This window comes from Trypanosoma cruzi, genomic scaffold, assembly GCF_000209065.1.
Source record: "Trypanosoma cruzi strain CL Brener 1047053517081 genomic scaffold, whole genome shotgun sequence".
In the NCBI taxonomy this organism is placed as follows: Eukaryota; Euglenozoa; class Kinetoplastea; order Trypanosomatida; family Trypanosomatidae; genus Trypanosoma; species Trypanosoma cruzi.
Window position 1 is genome coordinate 237221 of NW_001849542.1, and position 20623 is coordinate 257843.

At 41.7% G+C, this 20623-nt stretch overlaps 10 protein-coding genes across 10 annotated transcripts, besides 33 other annotated features; 2 read left to right on the forward strand and 8 right to left on the reverse strand.

Moving 5' to 3' along the window:
- Positions 1 to 521, reverse strand: Tc00.1047053511249.4 (RNA editing 3' terminal uridylyl transferase 1, putative; the record flags this gene model as incomplete). Its single annotated transcript, XM_807499.1, has 1 exon — positions 1 to 521. A coding segment is annotated over one exon (521 nt), but the record flags the coding sequence as incomplete, so codon positions are not given.
- Positions 1 to 11405: a sequence feature (heterozygous, non-Esmeraldo-like haplotype).
- Positions 7 to 79: a sequence feature (CT-rich).
- Positions 749 to 769: a sequence feature (AT_rich).
- Positions 1222 to 2187, reverse strand: Tc00.1047053511249.10 (ADP/ATP mitochondrial carrier protein, putative; the record flags this gene model as incomplete). Its single annotated transcript, XM_807488.1, has 1 exon — positions 1222 to 2187. One exon carries the CDS (start codon positions 2185 to 2187, stop codon positions 1222 to 1224), a length of 966 nt encoding a protein of 321 aa, XP_812581.1.
- Tc00.1047053511249.20 (ADP/ATP translocase, putative) lies at positions 2828 to 3859 on the reverse strand (the record flags this gene model as incomplete). Its single annotated transcript, XM_807489.1, has 1 exon — positions 2828 to 3859. One exon carries the CDS (start codon positions 3857 to 3859, stop codon positions 2828 to 2830), a length of 1032 nt encoding a protein of 343 aa, XP_812582.1.
- Positions 3944 to 3982: a microsatellite.
- On the reverse strand, positions 4162 to 8520 carry Tc00.1047053511249.30 (hypothetical protein, conserved; the record flags this gene model as incomplete). The annotated part of the gene is made up of 1 exon (XM_807490.1): positions 4162 to 8520. One exon carries the CDS (start codon positions 8518 to 8520, stop codon positions 4162 to 4164), a length of 4359 nt encoding a protein of 1452 aa, XP_812583.1.
- Positions 8543 to 8627: a microsatellite.
- Positions 9091 to 10059, reverse strand: Tc00.1047053511249.34 (hypothetical protein, conserved; the record flags this gene model as incomplete). Its single annotated transcript, XM_807497.1, has 1 exon — positions 9091 to 10059. One exon carries the CDS (start codon positions 10057 to 10059, stop codon positions 9091 to 9093), a length of 969 nt encoding a protein of 322 aa, XP_812590.1.
- Positions 10462 to 10498: a microsatellite.
- Positions 10603 to 12120, reverse strand: Tc00.1047053511249.40 (hypothetical protein, conserved; the record flags this gene model as incomplete). Its single annotated transcript, XM_807491.1, has 1 exon — positions 10603 to 12120. One exon carries the CDS (start codon positions 12118 to 12120, stop codon positions 10603 to 10605), a length of 1518 nt encoding a protein of 505 aa, XP_812584.1.
- Positions 11406 to 11796: a sequence feature (haploid, Esmeraldo-like haplotype).
- Positions 11797 to 11876: a sequence feature (areas merged during assembly that could not be assigned to a particular haplotype. This can correspond to areas where the two haplotypes were merged or to regions with more than two copies in the genome that were merged during assembly.).
- Positions 11877 to 17579: a sequence feature (areas merged during assembly that could not be assigned to a particular haplotype. This can correspond to areas where the two haplotypes were merged or to regions with more than two copies in the genome that were merged during assembly.).
- Positions 12247 to 12275: a microsatellite.
- Positions 12605 to 13147, reverse strand: Tc00.1047053511249.44 (vacuolar transporter chaperone, putative; the record flags this gene model as incomplete). The annotated part of the gene is made up of 1 exon (XM_807498.1): positions 12605 to 13147. One exon carries the CDS (start codon positions 13145 to 13147, stop codon positions 12605 to 12607), a length of 543 nt encoding a protein of 180 aa, XP_812591.1.
- Positions 13164 to 13189: a microsatellite.
- Positions 13200 to 13232: a sequence feature (AT_rich).
- Positions 13259 to 13280: a microsatellite.
- Positions 13284 to 13373: a sequence feature (A-rich).
- Positions 13473 to 13501: a microsatellite.
- Positions 13564 to 13625: a microsatellite.
- Positions 13645 to 13685: a sequence feature (AT_rich).
- Positions 14005 to 14044: a sequence feature (T-rich).
- Positions 14196 to 14261: a microsatellite.
- Positions 14262 to 14312: a microsatellite.
- On the reverse strand, positions 14440 to 15282 carry Tc00.1047053511249.50 (hypothetical protein, conserved; the record flags this gene model as incomplete). Its single annotated transcript, XM_807492.1, has 1 exon — positions 14440 to 15282. One exon carries the CDS (start codon positions 15280 to 15282, stop codon positions 14440 to 14442), a length of 843 nt encoding a protein of 280 aa, XP_812585.1.
- Positions 15381 to 15425: a microsatellite.
- Positions 15857 to 18175, forward strand: Tc00.1047053511249.60 (protein kinase, putative; the record flags this gene model as incomplete). The annotated part of the gene is made up of 1 exon (XM_807493.1): positions 15857 to 18175. The coding sequence occupies one exon, from the start codon at positions 15857 to 15859 to the stop codon at positions 18173 to 18175; it is 2319 nt and encodes a 772-aa protein (XP_812586.1).
- Positions 17580 to 18162: a sequence feature (areas merged during assembly that could not be assigned to a particular haplotype. This can correspond to areas where the two haplotypes were merged or to regions with more than two copies in the genome that were merged during assembly.).
- Positions 18163 to 18460: a sequence feature (areas merged during assembly that could not be assigned to a particular haplotype. This can correspond to areas where the two haplotypes were merged or to regions with more than two copies in the genome that were merged during assembly.).
- Positions 18320 to 18561: a microsatellite.
- Positions 18461 to 18527: a sequence feature (areas merged during assembly that could not be assigned to a particular haplotype. This can correspond to areas where the two haplotypes were merged or to regions with more than two copies in the genome that were merged during assembly.).
- Positions 18528 to 19181: a sequence feature (areas merged during assembly that could not be assigned to a particular haplotype. This can correspond to areas where the two haplotypes were merged or to regions with more than two copies in the genome that were merged during assembly.).
- Positions 18584 to 18604: a microsatellite.
- Positions 18700 to 18722: a microsatellite.
- Positions 18747 to 18777: a sequence feature (AT_rich).
- Positions 19041 to 19222: a microsatellite.
- Positions 19182 to 19265: a sequence feature (areas merged during assembly that could not be assigned to a particular haplotype. This can correspond to areas where the two haplotypes were merged or to regions with more than two copies in the genome that were merged during assembly.).
- Positions 19266 to 20623: part of a sequence feature (areas merged during assembly that could not be assigned to a particular haplotype. This can correspond to areas where the two haplotypes were merged or to regions with more than two copies in the genome that were merged during assembly.) that runs on past the window's edge.
- Tc00.1047053511249.80 (hypothetical protein, conserved) lies at positions 19466 to 20290 on the forward strand (the record flags this gene model as incomplete). The annotated part of the gene is made up of 1 exon (XM_807494.1): positions 19466 to 20290. The coding sequence occupies one exon, from the start codon at positions 19466 to 19468 to the stop codon at positions 20288 to 20290; it is 825 nt and encodes a 274-aa protein (XP_812587.1).
- Positions 20320 to 20349: a microsatellite.

Genomic DNA, 20623 nt, shown 5'->3' on the forward strand with positions numbered 1-20623 from the left:
TTAGCATCATCATCATCATCATCTTCTTGGTCCTCTCCGGCATCCACATCCTCTTCCTCTTCGTCCTCTTTTTCTTCTTTCCCATCCACAACAATTTTATTCTTATTTTTATGATCCTTTGCGTCGACGCTGTTCCTCGCGTAACCTTCCCTTGACGCAGTTTGGTCACTCTTAACATCCACCTCATCCTCATGATCCCCTACCGAGAGTGTCGCGGAATCCACTTCTTTTCGTCCTCTCCCAAACCTACGAACCGAGGGCGCCGCCGCGTCTGCTGAAGCACCTGCGGAGTGAGCATCGCTCACTTTCTTCTTCCCCCCTTCTCCTTCCGTCGCATCTTCTTCATGCAATTCGTCTAGGACGATTTCGTCATCCTCATCTTCATCACTGGCCCGCACGGAGGCCTTACACGAGCGAATATTTGTCTGCTTTTTTTGTTGCTGCCTCGTATTTTCCCTTTCCCCGTTTTCATTCTCCTCACTTGTATCGTGTTGGAGCAGACGACGATACTTGCTGACCATAACGCCTGTGCCGCCCCTCCCTATTCTATCACTCTTCTTCTTTTTGGGTTTTCCGCAAGCATGTATACAAATATGCGTGCAGATGCCATGAGCGACGGTAAAATCAAACAAAAAACAAAGAGAAAGCCACACATGGTGGGTGGCATTAAAGGCAGACCATCCTTCCACACACACACGGCAAGGTCCAGCAGCAAGCGGTATCACAGTGCAGACAAAACAAAAACAAGAAAAAAAAAATAATAATAAAACACGTGTACAAAAGAGAAGGGCTGGTGGTGGTGACAGCCACTGTGTCCAAAACTTCCACAAGATTCAAAAGGGCTAAAACAAAAATAACGGGAATAATTTTCTATTCGAAGGTGCCAAATAGAGAGAGAGAGACAAGCCCTTATTACATGCCCATCCCTCCCACCCATGCACCTTCTCTCTAATGCTCGTTGTTTCATTATTCCCTCTGTTTTTTCCTCCTCTTGGCGATATTTCCCTCACACACCAATAGCTGAGAAAACAACAATTCACACTGGCCCGCTATTCGCAGCAGCTCCACCGTTATTTGGAGGTGAAGTGCAGAAAAACCACCAAACAACAGTTCGTTTCCTCTTCTTTTCGCTGCTTAGTTACTCTCCACCCACCCACGCCCACACCAGTTATTCCTCCCCTCCCTCTCTTCCTCCCACGTTGTTCTTCTTGTCATTGCAGCTCAGTACAGGCGGCGCAGCTCCACAGCAGCCATCCAAACACACGTGACCAACAGCCTCAACCGAAGGCCTGCCCACAGCCCGCTGTAGCCCTCTTCCGCCACAATCGTGCGGGCGCAGTCCACCATGCCCTTGTACCCCTTCCTCTCCGATGAAGCGGTGAGCTGCATGCGGCGACTGATAACTTCAAATGGCTGAGTGATGCATCTGGCTACAATTGCCAAAGAACACGCGACAGCGTGCGGGTATTGATTGTGCAAAACCGGTGGAAGTATTTGTAACGCGTAGTAGTATGTACCTCTGTACATAAACACCGCCATCGCATCCAGTCCAAAACCGCGGTAAAACCCACGAAAACCGTATCGTCTGCGGATGTCTGCTGCCGTTTCCCACGCGGAATTGTACTTGTACGACTCTTCCTTTTCTTCCTCCCCAAAATCTCCCTCCTTCACATATTCCTTCACATCCCCTGCTGCGGGGTGGGGTGCAACGATGTCACCAACGTAGTTTGTCACAATGGTGTTTTGGATCCCCGTCACCGGTGTGGCAATCAGAACAGAGATGGATGTGGAAACAAGCGACAAAGTGACCCACACCAACGGCGACATCTGTTGCACTCTATCGAAAGGCAACACCACTCCCAACAGCTCTGATACCAGCGACGAGCTCACTTCTTCCATGACCGCAGACGGTACAGCAAGAACGGCGTCTATCAGAAACCCACGAAAGAAGGACCTGAGACCCTCCTTTGCATAGACACGCCGCACGCAGCCAATGATGCCGCCAAACCCTGTTGACGGCAGCCGACCCTCATGGACTAACTCAGCCTCCACGACCGTCAAGACGGCGATGCGGTGCGACGGCGCCATGACAACACGCTGCAAGAAGACGCCAACCAGGGAAGCGGCCATATCGACCATCACTTCTCCTGATGATGGCGCATAACCGTAGGGCTGGCTCTCTGCCATTGACGTCTCTGTCTCGCTCTCAATCCGTTAGCTTCTGTGAGCTGAAAAGCAACAAGGACGAGAGTAGGGAATACCAAAGGCCCAAACAAACAAACAAAAAAACCACACCAAGAAGCAACAAAGGAAATAAAACTCTCCAATGAGCAACAAAATGGCACGCGTACACACACACAGACACACGCACGCGCACGGGGCAGTTATGATTGAATACAAATGTTTACTTTATATAGTTTTCCTCTTGAAGTCCACCTCGGTTTTTTTTTTTTTGAATTTCTCGGGCTTCTCTGCGCTTCCTTATTTGTCACCCTCCTTTCCTTCGTATTGGTGGTGGTGATTATTATGAGGAGGGGAATGTACCTTAAAAAACAACAACAAAAAAGAACAACTGAAAATCTGGACGCCAAAGACAAAAGAAGTTAAAAAAGAAATAATAAAAACTCATCCAACAAGGATGACCAATAAATTGTGTAGTCTTCGTAGACTATTATTAACTAATAACGGATGACATGGCCGTATTTTCTTCGTTGCTCCGTTCATCCATCCACAGAAACGAAAAAAACAAAACAAAACACGAATTCATGAATCACCCTCCCTCTCTTTCCCTTTTTGCTTGATATATATGGCTTTACCCCCCTGCTTCTCAATGCACCATAAGCGTACTAAGCAGAATACCGCCTACATCTAGAAGAAATCGCATGCGAAGCCCAGCCCAGAACGCTGTAATTCCGTCCTGACGCAGAATATCCTTTGCGTGGTGCCAGAACCGGCGGTTTCTTTTCTGTTTCTGCCTCACACTCGTGGAGAGAAGTGTCATGCGTGCGCGTATGACCTGAAACGGCTGAAATAAAAAGCTGCAGATAAGGCGCACACCAATAGTACAGGCGATCATCGCAGCAGCCTTCCTCCCTGGCCGCTGAAACTGCTCTTCTATAATTTCTTCGACCTTGGGCGCAATCGCCATTCCCATAAGCTGCATCGTGAGGCTCTGTGTGTAGATGGCAATGATGTCTACGTCTACACCCTTGAAAAAAAGTCCTTTCCAACCCCAACGCTTCTGTACTGCCGCTGCGGCCTCCCACGCAGAGCAATACAAATACGCTTCTTCCTCCTCATCATCCGTTGTCACCACGTCACCTTTGCATGCGACAATGTCCGCGGCAAAGTTACCCATGACGGTTTTTTTTGAACCCACAATAGGTGCTGTCAGCAGTACGCGTAGTCCTGGTGCCGCCACCCCAAGCATGACTGAAGCGGGCCGAGAGATCACCACCAACTGCTGTTGTAACCGCACAGTAAAGAGGATTACCGTAACCTGGGCGATGTAAGCCGGAATCGATAACGCCATTTCTGTGAAGCATCCACGGAACAGTCCCACGGCCCCTTCCTTCTTCATGATGTAATGGACACAGCCCCGCATGCCCCCAAACCCACCATGTGAAAGCCGCCCATTTTGGATAAGTTCCCCCTCTGTGCACTGCAGCAAAAAGATCCGATTGACAGGCGCCCACAGGCAGTTCAGAGCGATAAGACGGGCTACACGAATTGCAATACGTCCCAAAACGTTGACCAACTCGGCTCCAGAACTCCTTTGCCCCTGATCCTGCAGGTAGAACTCCGGGTCATCTGGGCGATACGCTGGCTGGTGCTCCACAACTGTCGCCTCACTTGACATCTATCATGAACCTCCTCTTATGATCACGCCAGTAACATCCACCCACACACACGCACACAAAAGAAATACAAGGGCAAGCCACGCAAAAGAAAAAAAAAAAGTAAAAGAAAAAAAAAAGAAAAATGGAAATCCCCACACCCACACATACATTCAAAAAAGTAAAAAATACTTCCCTCACTATTTCTTTCACGACGCATCGCGGTTTATAAACGCATGTATACGTCGTTTCATGTAACGTGTATGCATGAATATCCGCACGTATGAATAAGGGTAGTTTATAGATTCGTATGTATCGCTGCAGTTTAATCCCCCTCTTCGTCACCCAACAGTTCCCGTAGCACACGAACAGCACGGTCTTCCCCGGAATCCACAGAATTGCCTTGTGGATTTAGCGCAGTCTTGAGATCCAAATGCCCTGCAATAGCGCTTCTCTCTTCCATCGAAAGATTTCGATGTGCTCGCGTGACGTGTTGCATGACGGCTTCATACAAATGATAGTTGCTGGGCGACTCCCGTGCAACGGCATGAATGATGCGCGGTCTTTCACTCACAAGAGCAACTCGTAGCGCCTCCTGCCAACTCTCATGCCAACGATCGCGGAGAAGGGCGGTAATTGTTTTTTCCTCCTTCTCTATAGAGAGAGGAAGGGTCGTCCCTGGGGTACAATCGTCATTGGGGGGAGAGAAACTTTCTGGGGTCACAGTCACTTTCTGGCGGGCAGATGCATGGACCGCCAACTTTAACATTACACACGCTGCGTCTGCCACCGTTGTGTTGCCTACCACACCGCAACGCAGAAAATGTCCGCACATCTGCGCCGTTGGCTCCACAGCATCACCTACATATGCACGCCACATCGCCCACAAATCTATGGCTAATTCTGGGTGACCACCGGTACGAAGAGCAAAACACGCCTGAGAAAAGGTGTAACCATCCATCCCGTAAGGACCAAGAAGTTCAAATACTTGCAGCGCCTCACACCAGCGTCTTGCATCGGCTAGAAGTGTCATGATACGCCCGCACTCCTGAATTCCTATGGTGGCACGCAAACGGGAAGAGTCTCCCAATTTATTTTGCTCCCGATTTTTTTTTGGTGACACTTGTTCCCACGAGTGCCTGGAGTTGACAAAAATGCTCATCGTGCCTTGCCAGGTGGCTCCTTTTGGGGCCTTTTCACACGCCAGTAATGCCTTGCGCGCAACGTGCAACGGGTCGCTAATTACGTGCGGAATTGCCCGCAGGGCCTTCACCCAATCACAGTTATCAATACAACGATTTAATTCTCTGATGGTACGCACATGATTTCTGTCACCAATCCGTGTTCTTTTCTCCTGCTCCTTAGTCTCACCTTTCTCATGCGATGCGGCAATGGATGCACAAAATTCACGCAATCGCCACTTCTCCCTTGCTGCCTGCTGCGCTACAGTGCCCAAAGAAAAAAAAAGACACGGTTCTTCTGCTACAAGGCGGTCCACAAATGCAGCAACGCGTGCAGGATCTGTTTTGCTTCGGGGAAGCCGCCCCAATACAGTTGTATATAAGAAACCGTCGAAGCGTTGCGCAAATGTCAGAAGCAGAAACAACCGTAATGCCTCACGCTCCGCCTCTGGTAAAAGATACGCAATTTCAGCAGAGAAAAAATAGTCCTTATGACTCATGGCCTTTGGAAAAGCCAATACTGACGATGTTGATGACGCATTTGAGCCTTCATTGGGAGCGGCGGGCTTCAGCAACATGGCTTCCAGAGCAGGAAAGCAGTCCTCTTTCCACAAGGCAAGAATGTAGTTCTCTGCAAAAGCGGCAACCATATTTCTGGCATTATCATAGGCGGTGTTGGAGAGCTCCAAAAGAATATCTGCATCTCCAGCAAGTCTCGCTCGGGTTGTGGCCACAGCATGGTGCGCATAATAAAAGATCAATGTGTCTACCAATAGCCGTGATGCTGAGGAAGGCCGCGGTGCGTGAAAACCACGTTGAATATCCCAAAATGTGTTTTTCATTAGTTCACTAAAAGAGTTAATAAGAGAAGCCCGACGCATGGCTCGAGAAAGTGGACAAAGTAGCTGTGGTGTCCGAAGCGAGAGATCGTCGCGGCAGGCTTCCTCATACCATTCAAAAACTTTACCCACCCGTTCTCGCTCTCTGGTGCCAGGCACCTCATCTTTACCATTTCCGTTCAAGAGATCATTTATAAGGTTTTCCAGTGATATAAAACTTTTCTTCGCATCATGTGGAAAACATGGCAATAGCGCCTGCAATCCTCTCATGAAAGCCCAGCCCTGAAATGCAGGCATCCAGCGGGACACCTCATCCACCAAACGCCACCGTAACTCCATTAGTGTGGTGGAGGTCCTTAGAGTGTCATTTGACCCATTGATGAGCAGTGCGATGAGGGTCTTATCACAAGAAGTACCTTCCCTGGGCGACTCTGCCAAAGATGGCAAAAAAGGAGCGGCGGGAAGAAACAGGGTTTCTATGAGATCCCTTGCAATGTCGTGACGGTGAAACACCCTACAGTGGTTTAGCGTCTCAACGCAAACCTCCAAAAGGTTCCTCCATGTGCTTTGACTCCCATTACGACTGGTCTCTCGGGCAAAATTCCAAAGGCCTTTCAAAAGCCATTCCCAACGAACAACGCGCTGTACAAGCAAACGACTAACACCGTGCGAGATTTGTGAGGCCTCATCGGTGCTGTGCAAATCCTTGATAATTGCGTTATCGAGAGACGCCCAGCCCAGTGGGTTTTCGCTTCTGTTGCGGTGCTCTTTTTCGTGAAGAGTGCGCAATATCATGCACACCGACTGTTCCCACTCCGTTATAACACCAGGGAAGACTGCACTTTGTGGCGTCACCCACAAACTACATTCACGCGTGGTATCCACCATCGCCAACAGCTCCGGAAGCCACCAACGCAAATGAAGCTGCAGCCGCAACTCCTGCGATATGGTTGCTGGAGCGCTACCGTCCGTGTCCCTGATGATTGCACCCGTCAGAAGAACCACAAAACGACGCCATGCTTTAAGCTCGGCAGCAGGTACCTCCGTTATCAAGTTGGAAAGCAACTCCAGATAAAAATTTTTGTTCCTACAAACAATACTTTTACAGGTGCCGACTCCAATGTGTGGCCCAGTTTCACTCTGCCGTGCATCCCTGCTAAAAAAAGGACTAAGCGCCCGTGAAACATACCCAAGAAAAGGCGTGCGCTGCGCCCCACTCAATGAGGACTCATTCACAACAGAAATAAACGCCTTCCCAAATCTGTAGCTTAACAAATCACACAAATCACGTTTAATAGGGGTTTCTAGTAGATGTGTCATGAGAGACGTACGGGACGCATTCATATCGTGCAAAACAACTGAATGAAGAAACGACTTTTCAAGATTATTTTGTATAAGCCGTCGCAAAAACACATTTCCTACCGTCGTGTGTGTAGCGGAAGCATTATTATTAGTGGTAGTATTACTAGTAGACGCATTATCAGTAAAAGGAAAATATGCATTTCCGACCTCTGACGACAGAGGTTCAGGCTTGGCAATGAAAAAACTCCTGTACACCTCTAACCCCAACAGCAAAGGGGTGGAATTTTCGGAAGACCAAACCACCGGCAGTAAAAATATACGAGTAATCAAAAAAGACACATCATCTGAGAAGAAGGCAGTTGTATTGTAATCAAATGTTTTCATGGAAAGTACTTCTGCCACGCGAGAGAGGGTGCCAACCGAAGGATCGTCACTCTCCAAGAAGGATGAGGAAATAAGCCTATGCAACACCTCGCTCCCATCTCTAAGCAGTGTTATTGACAAAAGAGCATGTAGGGCAAGCTGTAGCCTTTCCGCGTTCAACTGCGTGTCACCTTTCCTCGCCGTCTGAAGTGACAGGCGCAGCAGGTCTACAAGGGCTTTTTCTACCTTTTGTTCCAGTTTAACATGCTTTTCCTGCAAATTCCTCTCTTCGTCGAGAGAAAGCGCCGCCAAAACAGTCGTCCATAGCGCAATCAGTTCCAAGACAGGCCCTTCAGCGACCGTCTTACTTTCCAGTGGTATTGTTGCCATTGCCACAAGGTCAAGGGCCTCCTGAGCCTTGCGGTCCACAAGAAGGGTGTAAACAGCAAGCTTCATCATCGTCATCGGTGAGGGGGCAAAGTCGAAGTTTGTGGAGGCAATACGCCAGAGAGTAAATGCACTTTCTCCATGACCATGGTAGAGTAATGCGGCAATGAGTGATTCGCAACTTGAAGTGAGGGGCCTTGCTTCGGCACCTTCTTTCTGAGATGAAGAAGAAAGAGATGAAATAAAACGTATGGCTTCTTGCCAATGGTTTAAACGAAGTATTTCGTGTACCTGAATAGGCAAATCGTAAAACAATTTCTGTGCGATGGGCAATGACGATAGAGTTGAATTTGCCTCCTTGGACATGGAAGGAGATAATGCGCCCCGAGAAGCTCCTTTGGCTGAAGTTTCGTTTCTACTCCCATACCGGCGGCCACCACAATTCAATCCTCCAACTCCTAATATTCTTTGGGCATTTGGACGAGAAACAGACCCAGGACACATGCGACATAAGACAAGAAAAGTCATCATACATCGCACAATGTCCTTGTCTCTGGACGCATGCAAAATCAAAGAAAAAAAAATGTCCAAAAGTGACATAATGACGTTCATTTCTTGAATTAATCACAACAATACACACACACACACACACACACACACACACACACACACACACACACACACACACACACACACACACACACACACACACACACACAGGCATTCCAGTACATCAAGAACAAGATGGAATAACCCCATGAGATTTTCCATCATCACTCAAATAACAAGTAGACAACCATAACTACATGTGAAAATAATTTTCAAATATGCATCTTGGGTAAGCGTACACCAATGAGACGCTCGGAAAAAAAAATCTACATCAATGGAAAAAATTTAAAAAGTGCTCAAGCCAAAAAATACACAAAAAAGATTAAACTGAAACAAAACAGTAAGATTCAAGCAAGCGGTAAAAATTTCCCAGTAAAGAGAAAGGAAGTATGTGGAAATTCAAAAGTACAGCAGTCTCAGAGAACTTGGCCATGATGGATTCAACGATGCAACACGTTTCTCCTCCTTGGTTGACGACTAAAATCTGCCCTCAAATTTGATCCTTGTTCTCTTTACTCCGTGGTGAAATTCACTTGCCATGTTAAACCCACACACACACACACCAAACGGTCCTCATTTCAGCCTTACAGGCTCTGGCGCTTTTATTAAGGAGAGTGCCGCTTCCTTGCCGATACTCGGTGTCAAGTTCACCCTTCTGTAAGTGTCAAAGGAGGGCAATCCGGCCGTTGTTACATCTAAGTTTTGCCCACGAAATGGTTCCGCCGTGATTTTTCCCGTGGACCACGGCGCATGTGTGGGCATGGACCACTTTGTTCGTGTGTGCCAAGTGCGGAAAGGTCTTGCGTGCCTCTTGACTCCAGTTTCAATTCGTGGATCGGGAATCCACTCTATATCATTAATGATACCACTTGGTTTACCAGCATAGAACGCACCATACTTTCGCTTTTTGCTTTTTTCGGGCTCTCCTTCTGGCATCCAGGGCGGAATACCCTCCGGTCTGTAATTCAATGGTCCTGCCTTTAAGTGATGAATGCGCCCTCGGTCAATTTTGTCGTCATACGGATCTGCTATCCACTCTGGCGCCTGGCCAAAGCCATCGACACGTCCGGCCCTTATTCCGCCCTCACCACCTCTGGGATCGCGTGCAGCAGCCCTACCATCGAGCGGATCAGGCATATACGGGTAGTTACTGAATAACCCACGATTCAATGGATTCTTCTTGGTGTGTATCACAGTTTTTCCCGGGTGCTTGTTGTGTTTTATGGGGTTTCCGGCCTCCACATCCAACGGGATGTCTCCAAGACCGCCGACTTGTGTACCACGTCCCTTTGCGAAATCCATTCTGTCCCCATTTGGACGATCATTAAGACGGTTGGGAGGAATAGGAGCCTGAAAACCACCACCTCCCATGTATTCATATTGAAATTGTCCCCCAGCACGAAGGTCATGAAATGGACAGCTTTCGCGCTCCAAGTGATCCTTTTCACAGTCGTAAAGGTGGTGCCAATTGGTCCAATGACGGCGTCCATCCCAATTTTTGGGCCGAAGATTGTGAATCGTCTCAAAGCGTCCCTCAGTCATTGCTTAAAAAAATGATGTGAAGCGTTTCTTTCCTTCTTTTTTTTCCTCTACTTCTTGTTTCTTCACAAAGGAGAACAAGCCAAAGAGACCACAAAGAAACGACCCGATGTCAATCTATGAGAAAAATATGCCGTGAACTCCACCCATTTTGCATAGTTTCCAAATACTTTTTTTTTCTTTATTTGCTCATTATCACAAAATATAAAAAAATACAAAACAAATAAGAACATAAACTCCATTACACTTCTCGGACTTATCGTTTACACAGTCTCGTTAAATTACGTAGACAGGCAGAGAATTACAAATCGCCAGTCTGATAAACATTTACAAGCAGCACTCCAAAGCAAGTAAATACTACATACAAAAACCACAGACTTCATAAAGAGGGCAAATGCAAAAATGACAACAACAACAACAACAACAAAAAAAACGACAATAAAACACATACGCATGCAATAAGCAAATAATATTCATCCGGGAGAAAAAAAAGTTTCATGGAAATGCAAAGCTTCCACTCCTCTAGAAGATTTCCGCCTCAACATCTCATTTGAACCCCTTGTTTTCTTGTAAGAAGTGGCCATCTATTGGCTGACTGTCCGCAAAGGATGGAAAGGAAGGTTGGTCACCGCCATTTACCCTCAAAGTTCCAAGGGATTGCTGATCCGCAGGAGCTGCCAAAGGTTGATAATCTTCAATCGTAACACCAAACCTATTTTCATATGCAAACTCCTCAAACTGATAAATATAACTTTCAAAGACCTCACTAACAACACCATCATGCAAACCAAAGTACGGCATTTTTGCATCATGCAAAGGACGAAAAACTTCTATATACTCTGTTTGACCGTTGATCATCTGCATACGGCGGTATCTATCTACATCAATTCCAAAATAGTCCAAAGTCTTCGTCGCTAACCGTGTTGTGTGCCGCTTCACATCCCGATTAGACCAGTGCACCATACGATTCTTATCAAAATCAGCGAGATAGTCAATGGCATATTCAGCTCCAGACCCAAAAGTACCTAATACTTTGTCTCCCAATGTTACTAATTGAGAATCACTCGGCGACTTTCCCGTGTAGAGACTATTATGAATTGCCAGTGATGAACACAATGATGGAATACACTGTGATAAAGCACGATGTACCCAAATCAATCTCATATCAGGGAAGGCTTCATGAAGTGACTCAATGCTTAATATAGCAAAAGGACAAAAAAGAAGCCATTGTGCTTTTAATAAGGGGGATTTAGAACCATACTTTTGTTCCTCTATTGGGTTATTAATGGGATTGATATCCCGCAAAACACACTCCGAAAAGTGGCCACAGCGTCTATACCACTGAAACAACTGGCACATTCGCCTAAGATGTTGATACACTGGCGTTTGGTCCTCTTGTAAACACTCCAAAAGATATTCATCTAGTCCGTGTAAAAATCCCCATGCATATGACTCGGGACACATGAGTTGCAACGTAAGATCGTCGTCTATTTGATTGGGATTAACGGTTCTTACACATGAAAAATCAGGATAAATAAAGGAAAACCATTTAAACCGCCGATAAAATGCATCACATCGCTCGACATCTAGAAGAAGCGATGGTGCAAAGGTATCGCTCTGCTTAAAAGCCAAAAAAAGCCCTGAACGAGACAAAACATGCGCTGCCTGGTGTCCATTACACCGCGGTAAACCCATCACAACTAGAGGTTCAATAATGTCTTCTTTTTCAATTTCGTGTCCATTTAAACGAAAAACCTCATCTACCGCCAATCGTTCCGATAATGCTCGGACAAGTCTCTGACGCAGCATTGCTCTTCCATAATATGAGGTTGAGGGTTTGTCCGCGCAAGCCCTACAGAGCCTTTCCCACCACTTGTACCCGGCAATTTCCTTCGAGGAAGAAGGAATAGAAATATTAATTCTTTTGCACGCATCTGTCAGAACAGCATCCAAAGAAAAAGACTCGCTCGATGGACTGTTTGCGAAACAGTTGAAAAGTTTGCTAACCACAGGTTTACGCCCTGAGAGTTTCCTCACACCAGACATGCTCTTTCTAAATAGCATCTTTAAAGTAAAATTATCTTTTAAGAACTATTCACAGCGAAGACAATAACAAAAAAGAATCTTTCATGTGCAGAAAAATATTCCCAGTTACAAGGTTAACAACAAAAACAACAGCACGGAAACACCAAAAAAAAAAAAAAAAAAAAAAAAAAAAAGGCAAATACAACTATGTAAATATATGTGGATAGAACGATTTAACACAATGTATTACTTTTTACGTTCCATTAGATTTGAAGATTCTATTTGAAAATCGCCTTCCCACCTCTTTTTTGTTTTTCTTTCTTCTTTTTATTACCTTTGCTAATAAATCACATTGTTGTGTTTGTGCCTCCCCTTTTTCTTTTCTTTAAAATTCCGTTTCAAACAGAGCATTTTTAAATAACCGTCGTTCCCTTTCCAAGAAAGCATACGGATAATTTGGGTTCTTAAGAAAAGGCACCTTTATTCCTGCATATGCAATACTGAATCCTCGCAATTAACTTAATTATGAGAAAATTGCTCCGCCATGAATTGTTGGTGTCATGGCTTTGTAGTAGTGTCGCTGAACCGAAAATATAGTTGCAGTTAGCAAAGCAGCTCCAAGAACAAGTACAAGCAATGTAGGACCACGAGTATCGTCGTATCGCATTGGTTCTCGCATATATATCTTATTGGCACGATCCCTGAAAATAAACAAAGAGTATGCCATAAAGATAATAGATACAGGTAATAAAACCAAACCAGCTAATTCTGGGGCAGTACTCGACGTGTCACCAAAGTTCAACAGTGTCAAAGACATCAGGCCAATCATAACAGAAATAGATAGCCACTTGAGAAACGTTCGCTCGTTTGCAAAAAATGTTTTAGGATCAATCTTTTGAGGGACACAGATACGTTTGTCGTTAACAGATCCTGTTAAATTCCGAACACCTGGACCCTGCAGGTTCATATACTTCTCGTCGCCATCCGCTTCACCCTCTGCCCATGGCTTTGTCGAGTTTGTGGCGCAGCAAATTATTGATAATCCTTTTTCGAAGAAATTGGACATAATAACTACATGTAATCAAAACAAAACAAAACAAAAAAAAACGATAAGATTCAAAAAAAATATATATACATAAAAAAAATATTTACATGTGATGCCATCCAATTAAAGGCAATATATATATATATATATATATGACAAAAAAAAAGAAAAAAATATAAACAAAAAAAAAACAAAACAAACAAACAAAAAAAAATAGTAAAATAAAATAAATAAATAATAAAAAAAATCAATAAATTAGGAAATTTCTGGTCACTTGGCATCAAGCACAAATGAATAAACGGAAAGTTTTTTTCAATTTGGCACACAAACACACAAAAAAAGAAAAAACAACAGCAACAACAACAACAACAACAAAAAAAAAAACAGAAATGAAACAAATATTATGGTCCATTTAGCTCAAAGACAGTAATGAAAGTATAATAATAATAATAATAATAATAATAATAATAATAATAATTAGTAATAATAATAATAATAACAGCGAACAAGATGAACAGAAATAAATAAAAAAATAATAAGAATATTCAATAATAATAAACTGTAAAAACTCCACAAATTTACCTAAAATTCGCTTTCTCTCCAAGAAAAACAATAAAAAAGATCACCAGAAATAAAATGTAGGCAATAGAGACAGATCGCAAAAAGTAAAACATATGGAATATGAGTGGAATTAAATTCATGCAAATATGAATTCCAATTTATTATCTCCTTCCCAAGAAAAGTGGCAATTAGTTAAATATCTTAATTTAAAAATCATACTCTTTTCTTCACCGATATCTCTTCGGGTACAAGACTTATATATATATGTATCGAGGGATGGGAACAAAAAAATAAAAAGCGGATTAATCAAGAAAGCATTTCCTTTTTTTTTTCCTTTTTCCTTATTATTTTTTTTTTAGGGAGGATCATAAAAGTCAGCCTGGCTAAAGAATAAAAATATACCACTTTGTAAATTGAATTTGAATATGAACCAAAAAGATGCCACACGTTAGGAATCTACGATGTCCTCATTCTATCTAAATATTGAAATATATGCCTTTATGTAGCCTAAGTAAAAAAGTAAAAAATAAATAAAAAAAAGCAGAATAATAATCATATACATATATAAATAGATTAATAATAATAATAATAATAACAATAATAATAATAATAATAATAATAATAAACAATCAAGACAACGAACAAAAAATAACAATAAAAAAGCATGTGTTAAATAAATAAAAAGCACCAGTATTAATCATTTTCCAGGTCCCAGAGATATTAAAAGACAATCGACACCAGGTTGCAAACCGCTAAAGCAATGTATCGATAATGCACCTTATCATCGCCCGTGTATCCCCGGAGTAGCCCTTTCCTTCCCCAACAAAAGAAAACATCGCCAGACTAAACACCGTTAATACCTTTGTTCTCTTTATATACCAGCCGTAATTGAGCAATCCTCCCCCCACTTGAGGGCCACCAGAAAGGGGAATTGAAGAAGAAAAACCACGCCAAAATCGTTCTTCATCTGTTTCTTGCTGATGCCTTTCATGACCCTTCTTATCCACATCTCGATGAACTGTTGGATAATATAGACGAGATTGAAGAAGTAAATTCCCCGAAGCAATAACAGCCCCAAGATTTTCCATGCGTTCAGCGTAATAGCAGATGTTATCCACAAACTCACTCAAATTTTTTACGGCAAATGGTACATTAGCGGGTTTCAATTCCAATGCTACTGCTTCTGGCCAGTACTCAACATAAGGCAACAAAGCTTCAATCTTCGTCGATATTGCTTCCTCAACCACATTCTTCACTCCGGGGAGTTTGTATTGCCCTACTTGATATGAACCACTATTTTTGGCGACATAATCAAGAATAGTATTTTTATTAAAACTTTCTTCTAGTCGTACATGTGCTGCTTTATTCGTATTTTCCACAATATGCTCAACTAAAGCGATGGGAAAACCCCTCGGAAAAAGTTGAGCAAAATCCACATCTGCTATAATTTTATTATCTTTGTATTCATTTTTTTCTTGAAGTGCACCAAGTGCGGTATGAAATAAGGATGCATTTGCAAACCCGTAATTCGGGACCAATTCAGAGGCTTTTTCCAAAAGTTCTTTTCTAACAGCAACTAGGAATGAGGCTTTCATGGGAAACTTTTCTAGCCCTTGTTTTTATCCTTATTTAAAAAAAACATAAAAAAGAAGAAAGAATTCTAAAGGCACGCGCGCACAAAAACCCAAGGCACAAAACAACAACAAGAACAGCAAAAAAAACAAAAAACAAAAAAAAACGACGCCACTCCCCCGGACCCCGCGCCACGCACAAAACACACCCTAGCAGCCGCATGCTCGCCCGCGCCGACCGCACGGGCTCGGTGACTCCCCGGTTGGCGGCGGAAGGCGCGGGGCTCCGGGTTCGACGGGGGAAAAGGGGTCTCGCCTTGTTTCTGCCTGCTTTTCGTTTTGCTGTGCCGCGTCTCTCCTTTTTAAAAATATTGATGAAGGTGGTGTTAATAATGGCGGTAATGATATATACATATATATGATTTTTTTTGAGCATGCTTGCGTTTTTTGTGTTTATTTTTATGGTCGCTTTTTAATATATTTGTTTTGCGATTTTTTTCTAATAGTTTTGGTTTATTATCTTAGAAACCATCTATTTTTGGGAGCCACAAGAGAAATCGCCGCGATAAAAAGAGTTATTTAAAGTTTTTTAGAGGCCATGGAAGTCGGAGATCAGACAGAACGCCACGATGCTTCTACTGATACTATAATTGAAGAATTAAAAACCCTTGCAAAGTACATGTTGGAGGCAACTGAAGCCGCTCGACAAAGAACACTTAGTGTTGAGGGCTATAAGTCTTATGAGGCTCTTTTGGGTGCTCTTGAATCGTCAGCACCAGGAACAAATTGCATAAAGGAATCGACGGTTCCTCAATATCATTGTGATCCTGTTAATGAGATCTCATTTTCAGGAGGCGATGAATTAAGGAAAAAAACTCATAATCTGCCACTTTTATTGAATTTTGCTGAAAAATCGAAGAAGGGGACAAGGTGTTTAAAGCAAGACATCTACAACGGTGAGTTAGATAATGAAGAGAGTTCCCCTTCAGAAAAATATGAAGATGATGTTGGTTATTCTGCTGAAGATATCCCTCGTTTGAATCAAAATAAAATTTCATCAAACACACGTTTGGCAAACTTTGATTGTTCTGGAGATTCTGAAGAAAACATTTATGATGGTGTGAAAACACAAGTTATATTTAAGGCGGTTGATCCGACGCTATATCAAGAGATAAGTGGTTGTACTTGGCTTCCCGAACCATTATGTATTCGTCTTGATACGGGGGAAACGATTGAAGATGACAGTGAAGAAGAAACTGCGGACATTGATGATGGGGAAGATGATACAAAATGCAAAAAGAAAAGAGTTTTTCGGGTTCCATCATTTCCTTTCGGTGGCGGTGTGACCGAAGGACAAGCACAGTTACTAAGCAAAATGTTTAGCGATGCAATGCGTCGTGGTGGGTTATCCAATTCAATTGGACCAAAGTATATTACGAAAAAGGAGTTTATAAACTATGAATATGAAGAATGTTCTACAACAGAGAAGTCTCGTGACTCTTTTGTCCCAAAATCACCTTTTGAGTTTGTGGTAGAGCTGGAGCGAGAAGTTGTTTTTGACGCTGTTCAAGCACGTGAAGAGCGACGTCGCGAATTTCGACGTCTGGCTGGGGAAGGGAGGGCTCCTGTAACCATGGGTTCATTTAATCTTCGTGTGATAATGGATCCTCTAAAAACTGGGTTTGAGGAAGAAAAAACATTTCCCATTGAACGTGGTACAATTATCGCAGATCGTTATCAAATTATAGAGTTGTTGGGAAAGGCAACATTTAGTCGAGCTGTTCGCTGCTACGATTTGCATCAACCGTTCTACGAGGATGATGATGATGAAAATGAACCTGAAACTGAGTGCATTCCTAATGATGATACTGAGGAAAATAAATTCACTGATGGAAAAAAAAGACAGAGAGTCGCCGGTTACGCTGAGGTATGTCTTAAAATTATCAATAACTCGAAAGATTTTTTTGATCAGTCACTGGATGAAATTCGTTTGTTGACTCTTATTAATAAATACAAAGATCCTGATAAGGTCCATGTAATTCGTCTTATTGACTGTTTTTATTATAAAGAGCACACGATGTTGGTAACAGAGTTACTTTCAGATAACCTTTATGAATATTCCAAATACAACCGTGAAGAAGAGGAAACATTTTACTTTACCATTCCGCGTCTTCGTCGTATCGCTCGCCAAATTGTTGAGGCACTAACTTACGTTCATAGCCTCAATCTTATTCACGCCGATTTGAAGCCAGAAAATGTATTGTTTGTCTCTCATCGTCGTTGCGTCGTAAAAGTGATTGACTTTGGTAGCAGCTGTTTTTTGAGTGATCACCTCAGCTCCTATATTCAGAGCCGCAGTTATCGCGCTCCTGAAGTAATTTTTGGTTGTGACTACGATGGACGTATCGATGTTTGGTCCCTTGGCGCAATTTTGGCTGAACTTGTTACGGGTGAAGTACTTTTTACTTCTGAGACGGTTCCTGAAATGCTTGCTCGTATTGTTTACGTTTGTGGACAACCCTTCCCACGAAGAATGTTATGGGAGGGTCGACATACCGCCAAGTTTATAAATAAGTTTGGCTGTATTTATGAACAAGGTAATAAAGATGGTGAGGACTCCGCAGAAGATTCATCATATTATTACTTATATACTCCAGTCTTTCAACCAAGGGAATCCCAAAGTGTGGATGAGCAGGATATAGAGAAAAAAAGAGATGACATTGCTGATTTGGGAGATACCAGGGGATCACTTCTCAATGAAGGTCCTTATAGTGTTCTTCGACAAAAGCTTGCGGCTCATAACGTCACTGATGAGTCTTTTATTTCATTTGTAGAGGCCTGTCTGACTCTTGATCACAAGAAGCGTCCAAGAAGCAAGGATCTTCTTTCTCATCCTTTTCTCACACAGTCCGATTGATATATATGCCCAATGAAATTCCGAGAAATAGGTTTATGCACGCACGAAAATGTAATTGACTGTTAGGAAACAAATATAGAAATATAAAAAGAGAGATAAGCGAATGCAAGTGATTTTATGACGTTTTGTTTGTTATATTCGGAGTTATTATTATTATTATTATTATTAATATTATTTTTAATATTATTATTATTATTATTGTTATTTTATTATTATTATTATTATTATTACTATTAATAATATTATATAATATTATCACTATTATTTTATTATTATTACTATTGCTATTATTATTGTTATCAATATTATTACTGTATTATTATTATTTTATTATTATTACTGTTATTGCTATTAATGTTAATGTTACTATATGTTATTGTTATCATATGTATCTATGTATTTCGAGGCAAAAAAAAAAAAAAAAAAAAACGTAGGAGAAAGACCAAAAGATTCCATTTTTCTCTATAGCTTCTGTTGTTTGGATTCTCGCCGTTTTTTTTTTTTTTTTTTTGAGAGACATATTGTATATATATATATATATATATATTCGGTGCTTTTGTTTGCGCCGGCCTTTTTTTTTATTTTTTTTATTATCATTTAAAGAATTGTATATGGATTTCAGTGTGAAAGAAAAATAAGAGAAAGTTCTTTATCTTGGGTATTGAGATTGAAAGATGAGAGGGAAAATAAATTATTTTTGTTGCCATTGTAAATTTTTTAAATGATTGCCTAAAATCAGCTTTTTAATTCCTTTTTAAGAAATAGAATTATCACTGCTATAATGGTACTGCCCGAAGGAAATGGTGAATCTTCATATGAGCAATAAAAGATACCCCAACAACGAAAATGAGTAATAATGGCATATTAATAATAATATTAACATTAATAATAACAGTAATAATAATAATAGTGATAATGATAATAATAACAATAAAAAAGTAATAATTATAATAGTGATAACAATAATAATAGCGATAATAGTATTATTAATAATTGTAATAATAATAATAGTAATACTAATAGTAATATTATTAATAATAGTAATAATATTATTAAAAGTAATAATGATAGCAATAATAATTAAACAGCTGTCGACGAAGAAATTACTCCCTATTGCTTCCATCTCCTTTTTTTTTCTACTTTTTAATTTTTTCTTAGAAAAATAAAATAAACCGAAAGGTCACTGCTCGCATACAAACACAAACGCACAAAAATACAAAGGCTGAGATTGCCTTGTGCGAATTCTTGGTAAGAAGGAAATCAATTCCTCATTTTGATCTTAGGTTTAGTATGCGGTTACAGTTCAAAAACATTTTTTTTGTTTGTATGTGTTACCGGCTTTTGATTTTCGCTCTTTTTTTTTCCGTCTGCGTGACAATTACCGCTAAAAGTGTCTCTAAAGATGGCTCACGTGATCGTCGTAGTCCATACAAGAGCGATGATGAAGGCGTCGAAGTTACCGCAATGCAAAAATTTGCTGGGCATATTCCTTGGATTGAATGGAGACAATTGATTCGTATTGTTACTGCGGCCCGATGCACTTTGTTATCGACTCTTGCAGCTCCTTCAGCTTCGGGATCGACAGATTTGCCTGGAACGGGCGGAGATAAAAAAATGCATTCCTTAGCAGCGGCCCATTCAGAATCTTCGAATGAGATATGCCTTAGGCCCATTATGTTGCTGTTTCATCAACATGAATGTCTTGCGTGTCATGCGTTGTTAAAGAATGTGGGAATTAGCGCGGAATTTGAGCTCTTGAGTGAGTACATGACCATGGTAGTTGCTGAGTCTTTGGAGGACATAACCGAAAAATATCCATATCCTTTGCCACACTTTCACAATGACTCTTTGTTTGTTAATAGGGGTCGTAGGAAAGGGAAATTGAGAAGAGAAGAAGCGGAGGCTCTGCGAGAGGCGTTTGCGGGACAAGGTGAATACTTTCCTCGTGTTTTCTTTGTATTTCCACAAAATGGTAGTGTGATGCCAATATTTAACGAAGAGGGGGATTCTGATCCGGCACATCCACACTTTTACCATGAAGCCACCTCATTAGTGCGCAGCATGATGGTTGCCTTGTGGACTATGAACAAGGCTGTGAGCTTTTCAGAGCTTTGATAGCTTTTCTTATTATTATATTGGATCCTAAAAAAAAAAAAAAAAAAAAAAAAAAAAAACTTTTTTTTCTTTTTCTTTTTTTATATTGGCTTTTTTTATAAGCCTGAAATGCGTTTTTATTGTTCTTTTACTTCAAAATATAAACGCTTTTCTTATTGGCCTCATTCTGTGTTGAATAATAAAGAGAAATATCAATAAATAATTATTTTATTGCTAAATTCGTGTCTAACACAGGTCTGTCGAACTTGGGGTTGAAAAAGGCATACAAAATTTACGGAGGGGTTGTGCGGGAGAATATTTTCCTTTCTCGAAACTAAAAAGAAACGTGCACAC